Below are 6,508 nucleotides of genomic sequence, written 5' to 3'. Positions count from 1 at the left end.
TTTTTTTTTTTTTTTTTTTTTCCTTCCCCTCCCCCATGGGTTTCTGTTATGTTTCTCAGGATCCACATAAGAGTGAAACCATATGGTATCTGTCTTTCTCTGTATGGCTTATTTCACTTAGCATCACACTCTCCAGTTCCATCCATGTTGCTACAAAAGGCCATATTTCATTCTTTCTCATTGCCACGTAGTATTCCATTGTGTATATAAACCACAATTTCTTTATCCATTCATCAGTTGATGGACATTTAGGCTCTTTCCATAATTTGGCTATTGTTGAGAGTGCCGCTATAAACATTGGGGTACAGGTGCCCCTATGCATCAGTACTCCTGTATCCCTTGGATAAATTCCTAGCAGTGCTATTGCTGGGTCATAGGGTAGGTCTATTTTTAATTTTCTGAGGAACCTCCACACTGCTTTCCAGAGCGGCTGCACCAATTTGCATTCCCACCAACAGTGCAAGAGGGTTCCTGTTTCTCCACATCCTCTCCAGCATCTATAGTCTCCTGATTTCTTCATTTTGGCCACTCTGACTGGCGTGAGGTTTTCTGACGTTTGGAGCTGTCAGTAGTAGAACGTAGTGCTTAACATGTAATGAGCTCCCCATCACTTTAGGTATTCAAGCAGACACTTAGTGGCCTCTTTTTTCCTCCCTCCTCTTCCTCTCTCTTTCTCTCTTGCACTCGTTCATTTACTATATGTTTATTGAGCAGTTACTGTGTGCCAGGCACTGTCTTAAGGCTGAGAAGATATCAGTAGATAAGACAGATAGGGTCCCTGGCGTGTCCGTTGGTGGGAGTCGGATCCAGGTAGTGTCTGAAACCCCACAGAGTTCCTAATTTTCTCCAGAGTGTGAGCTGAATCCCACTGCCTTTTTGTGCCCTTTCTCCCAGACTCACACTGTGCAGTACTGTAACCGCTAGCCACATGTGGCTATTTAAACTTAAGTCAATTAAAATTAAGTAAAGTTTAAAATTCAGTTCCTCATTCACAGCAGTCACATTTCAAGTAGTCAGTCAATAGCCACATGGGGCCGGCGGCTACCATACTGGGCAGTGCAGACACGGGACATCTCCATCACCTGTCACGGGCATTTCCACGGGGCAGGGCTGTCTTGCATTGGGAATCTGTTGAGATCCTGAGGTAGAGGCCAGGGACATATAAATCTCAACAGCTTTTTTTGACAGTAAAAGTAAGAGACAAGGGCTTTGGGGATGGTTATTGACAGAGGAACAGGTAGGGAGGTGGGGCAGAGAATGGGAATAAAATTTATGTACTATTTATTATGTGCCAGTCTCTTTACTTATATCAGCGGACTCAGGGGAGTCCGTTGGGGGAGGGGAGCGTTTGCCCATTCTACAGACGAGGAAACTGAGGCTCAGATAAATTAAGTACCTTGCCAGTCAGACACAGCAGCTGAGCCCTGTGCTTTTGCCGTTTCAACACATTGCCTTCTGTATACCCACAATGAGTGAGGGGCAAGGGGCTGGGGGGAGGGGGGGTGGCGCCTGGGATTAGGGTTGGGGTTAGAGCTGGGAACCGTGAGGTTTGGAAGCAATGGGCTCTGCGGGACCCAGCCTCTCTCTCATCTCTGACCTGCAGGTGACACCGTACAATCCACAGCAGATGGGACAGCAGATTTTCCGCTCTTCCTATACCCCCCTGCTGGGCTACATCCCCTTTGTGCAGCCCAGCTATCTGTACCCTCAGAGGACACCTCCAAAGCTCTCCGCCAATCCCCGAGACCCTTCCCCCATGGCAGGAGATGGGCCGCAGTACCTCGTCCCCCAGGCATACGGGTGAGTCCTCAACTCGCACTGGGAGTCCACCTGGTACCCAGAAAGCTGCCAGGGAGGGGAGGCGAGTGCTCCGGGCCTTGCTGGTGTGTTCTTGGTACTTACGTTCCATGGTTGAGGGGAGGGAGGGGCCCTGGGCCTGTCAGGAGGCTATGTGGGTCGCAGACCGGTCTGGTGTGGAGGTGAGGCCGGTCTGGGGCCTGCCGGGCCCCTTCTCCAGGCCCGTCGGGGGGCTGGGCCCCACAGTCTGGCTGCAGAAATGTAGCTGCAGAGCTGTAGTGGATGACGATGCACTGTCTATAGCAGGTGGCAGGTTGTGAAGCATAACACGCCCGCCTTTACTGTTTGCTCGGTTTACAACAGGACACGGCCAGGCGATCTTCTTACAGCTTTCTCCCCCCACTTCCTGCATCCTGAGCTCCTTCCCAGGCTAATCTCTCCAACATCCTGTTGACTTTGTAACAGGCCTGCTGAAGGGGCTTCCATTGCTTATCAGGGCTCCTCACGCTTCTCCTCCGAAGTGCCCCAAACGGCAGATGAGAAGGATTTAACCGCAAGCAGCCAACACAAACTCAACATTTTAGCCGAAAATTCCACACACATTTTACCTGCTGGTCAGCCATAAAGTTATGTTTGTTGTTTTAAGATGACAGCACGCGGCCGCTCATTCCCACCCACCAAATCTTCAACTAACATTCATGCTCAGGAAAGGGAGATGGGAAAAGTGAGGCAAGGTGGGGGCAGGCCCTGGTCTCCCGAGAGGGGCGATTTGGTCATTCAAAAGGTGTTTATTGAGGACCTCGTGTGTGCCTGGCACTGTCCTAGGCAGTGATTCCTGGAGGGAACAAGGCAAAGGTTTTCCTTCTCTCATTCCAGTGGAAGAAATAGACAATTCCGAAATAAACAAGCAGCTCACGTGTCAGGGGCCAGAGGTTAGGAGAGAGAGAATGAAGGGATGTCTCCTGAGCAGAGATCTAAATGAAATGAGGGATTATATATAGGTGATGAGCTCTCTGGGCAGAAATACAAAGCGCAGTGGCCCTGAGGTAGGAAGTGTTCCTGGAGCATAGCGCGTAGGAGAGGGAGTGGGTGGGATTGGAATCGGAGAGGATGCAGGGCCAAACTAGATAGGGCCTGGTGGGCATGGTGAGGAGTTTTAAGAGCAGTGGGAAGCCATTAACGCTTTTAACCTTTGGAGGACGTATTCTAATTCTCCGTCTAAAGAAGAGGACGTTGGCCAATGTATGAAGCCTGGACCACGGGCCAAGAGCTGGTGCAGGGGAGCAGGATAGGAGCCCTGACAGCTGTCGGAGTAAGAGGTGCTGGTGGTGTGGACTAGGGCAGAGACCGTGGGAAGGAGATAAGTGAAAAGATCTGGAGTATTTATTTTCTTGGTTGAATTGACAGGATTTGATGATGCAGGATGTGGAAGGAGGGAAAGAGAGAAGCCAAGCATGATTCTTCAGTTTTTGAATTGAACAAGTGGAAATGCCAAAATACTAAGGTCAAAATGACTCTTAAAGACGGGTCTGTCGATGCAGTTTGGTTTTGGATATGCAAAATTTGAGAGGCCCGTTACACATATGAGTGGGGCTGTTGACAGGCAGGTGGATGTGTGAGTCTGGGGCTCAAGGGAGAGGCTGGGGTTGGCAATATAAATTCGGGAGTCATTAGCGTATAGATGATATTTAAAGGCACGGGGTGGGATGAGATCGCCCAGGGAGTATGTGTGCATCGAGAGGAGATGAAGCCCAAGGGCTGAGCGCTGGGCCTCCTACAGGTAGGGAGGTTGGGGAGTTGTGGAGGACGCAGCAGAGGCTCTAAGAGGGAGCGTTAGTGAGGTGGGCGAAGGAATAGGTGAGGGTGGAGTATAGGAGGCCAGGGAGGAGGTGTTTCCTGGAGGGGAGAGGGAGGGATCACAGAGCAATGTGAGCACGTGGGCTAGGATGCAGGGAGTGCCAGGCAGGGCCGTGGTGTCTGGGGTTCCCAGTCATCTGGGCGGAACAGGTCTAGGAGAGGCGGCGCTGGGCAGGAAGCATGCAGGGGCCCTGAGGGAGAGTGTAGTCCGGGTAGTCCGGGAGACAAGTAGGGTCAGGAGCAAAGAAGCGAACCAAGAGACTAAACCATATGGAGAGGGAGAGGAAGGAGCAGGTGGCTGTCAGGGAAGGAGGACCTGAGCGGTCCCCTCCCTTTGCCACATCAGTTTGCATGCATTCATCGGGGTAGGATAACCACATGGTTTATCTTCCAAACAACAATAAGTTTGAGAGTTAAAAGGAGCACAAAGAATAATCACACTGGAAATGCCAGTGTAGAGACTGTTGCAGGCAAACCAGGACAATTGGCCATGTGCAAGGCAGTTCAAGCTCCTCCTCTTCCTCCAGGAATCACTCCTGGATCACTCTAGTCCATGGGGATTACCTCTCTTCCTGGCTCTGTAATGAACATCCTGTCCAAACCATGCCCTTGACAGTTGAACCCACTGAAAGTTCCCAACCTGAATGGCCTAGATTCATGGGGCGTGGCAATCCGATATGAGGTGTGTTCTGAGTAATTTGTTATTTGTTATAATTTGTAATTATGAAATGCTGAAGTACGGGCTATGTATGGTCTTTTTTGTAAATCAGAGTGGAATCCAGTGTATCCCTATAATATCACTTTCCATCATTCTTTTCCAATGTGATTTTTGGAAGAGAGAAAAAAGGGTGGGGTGAGGGGGGGTTAGAGCCAGCATAATTGTTTATGAGGCATCTCCCTTGTGCCAGGTCGTGGGCTGGGCCCTGGGCATAAAGTGGCAAATAGTCCAGATAAGGTCCCTGCTCTCCTGGAATTTATTTAACGAAAGGGGAATCTAACTAACCCAAAGCCTTGCTTGCCCATGACACTGTGAGCGAGAGATCTGGATACCAGCTGAGGCATTACAAATTAATGTGGTGGCTTGTTCCCATTCCTTCTTCCCTCCCCCACCCCCTCCCTCTTCTCGTTTCATTAATTCATGGGAGGGTGTGGTGAACGTGAACGTCTTCTGTAATATGCATCTGCCCAGCTGAAAAGGGACCGAGAATCCCTGGATTAGACTAAATCTAGCCATTTGTTCCGCTGCGATTTGTACTGATCTCCGTTCCCATTCATTCCAAGTATCCTAGCAGATGGGTGAAAAAATTGCTATAGGATCCCAGAAGTGTGAGTAAATGATTCCATCTGGAGAGGTCAGGGAAGGGGTCACAGAGGAGATGGCTTCTGAACTCTCTTTTGAAGTATCAACGGGAGTGTGGTGCCGGGGAGAAAAAGCGGAAGTGTGCATATTTCTGCGCTTGGAAGGTGAGGCTCAAATGCTCTCGGCTTTTCCTTCCCTGCTGGTCTAAGCGAAGTCCCAGGCACTCAGTGACGTCTCAGCGCTTATTCCTCGCTCTGGTGTTGAAATGGAAAGCCTGATTTCGTTTGGTGTTGATAAGGGGTCAGGGAGCCCTGGGATGGTCTAGACTCCGTGGTCTCCCACTGGGACGTGGCCCTGAGTTCTGTGGTGTGGTGGCATTCCTGAAGGACACACCTGGGTCCTCTAAGGCAGGTAGAATGGCTTTAGGCCCACAGGTAGGGTGCTCAGATCCGGAGAGGCTCCTTGCTGTGTGGTCCTAGAGATTGGGGGAGCACTGGCCCCAGAGAGGCAGTCCCTTACAGGCTGCCAGGAGCTCCTTGCCTTAAGGAAGGGGCAGAAGAAGCTCTTTATTGCCCTCCAATTGGATCATTTTAATATTTTATTTTCCCAGAGCCAAAGCTTTTTTTTTTTATGCTAACGCGTTTAGCCTTCAAGCCTGTCATGATCTACCCAGTCCTTGACAGCCACAAAATTAATGTATTACTTTTTCTAATATCTCTGCTAACATCAGGAGTTTCATCGTGACACTGTATTCTCTCTCTTCCAGGTTTGGCTCGACGGCTGGTGGGCCCCTGATGAATAGCGCCTATTTTTCCTCCAGTGGGAATGGCATAAATTTTTAGATGGTCTTCTCTTCTCCCCCCTCCTACTTTAGCCGTTGGATCAGGGCTAAGGGCTCTGGAATTCTGGATTCTGTAATAGCAGCGTGGCATGAAGTTGGAGAAGCCAAGGCTCCGACCAGGTCATAGAAAACAGCAAGACCAGACTCATCTGTTGACCAGCTCTCTCACACACATAGCCCCCCTCACACACACCACCCGCCACACATGCACCTCCCTCATATTCACACTCACCTGCTCAACCATCTATGCACCTGTATTTAGCTGACATGAGTGATTTCTGTTTTTGTTGTTGTTGGTAAAATAGAAATAAGACACTTAATTTTAGAACGTTTGTATTTTATGATAAAAGTGAGAGCTGCTTGAAATGGAGTGTGCCTATTTATTTTTGTGATGTTCTGTGTCCTCTCCACTGCTCATTTCTCCCACGCACGAGACACAGCGTTTACCCAGAACATGACAAGAAACCACAGGCCGGAGTTCTCAAAGGGCTGCTGTCTAAATACAGGAGCCCAGGGATCATAAACTGAAGGGCTTACTCTTCTCTTCGGTGACCCACTCACTTCTCAACATCCCAACTGATGTATCTCAGGAGTGGACATAAAAGAAGGACACCCTGCTCAGGTGGCTGTTTTACAGAAAAAGTCTCTCTTGGACACAAGATGGGGAAATTTGATCTGGAAATCAATTCCAAGAATAATCCTAAATGTGACGG

At 49.5% G+C, this 6,508-nt stretch overlaps 1 protein-coding gene across 1 annotated transcript in view; it reads left to right on the top strand.

Moving 5' to 3' along the window:
• Positions 1 to 6,161, top strand: part of CC1H1orf94 (chromosome C1 C1orf94 homolog) — a 37,165-nt gene extending 31,004 nt beyond the window's left edge. The window contains exons 6-7 of the mRNA XM_049617532.1: positions 1,604 to 1,800; positions 5,721 to 6,161. Coding sequence (XP_049473489.1) covers positions 1,604 to 1,800; positions 5,721 to 5,796 — 273 coding nt within the window. The 3' untranslated portion in view covers positions 5,797 to 6,161. The remainder of the gene's footprint in view (positions 1 to 1,603; positions 1,801 to 5,720) is intronic.
• Positions 6,162 to 6,508: the final 347 nt, after the last annotated feature.

The sequence above is a fragment of the Panthera uncia genome, assembly GCF_023721935.1.
Source record: "Panthera uncia isolate 11264 chromosome C1 unlocalized genomic scaffold, Puncia_PCG_1.0 HiC_scaffold_4, whole genome shotgun sequence".
Taxonomy (NCBI): domain Eukaryota; kingdom Metazoa; phylum Chordata; class Mammalia; order Carnivora; family Felidae; genus Panthera; species Panthera uncia.
The sequence above is the reverse complement of the archived record's forward strand: the minus strand, read 5'-3'. Positions and strand labels throughout refer to the sequence as shown.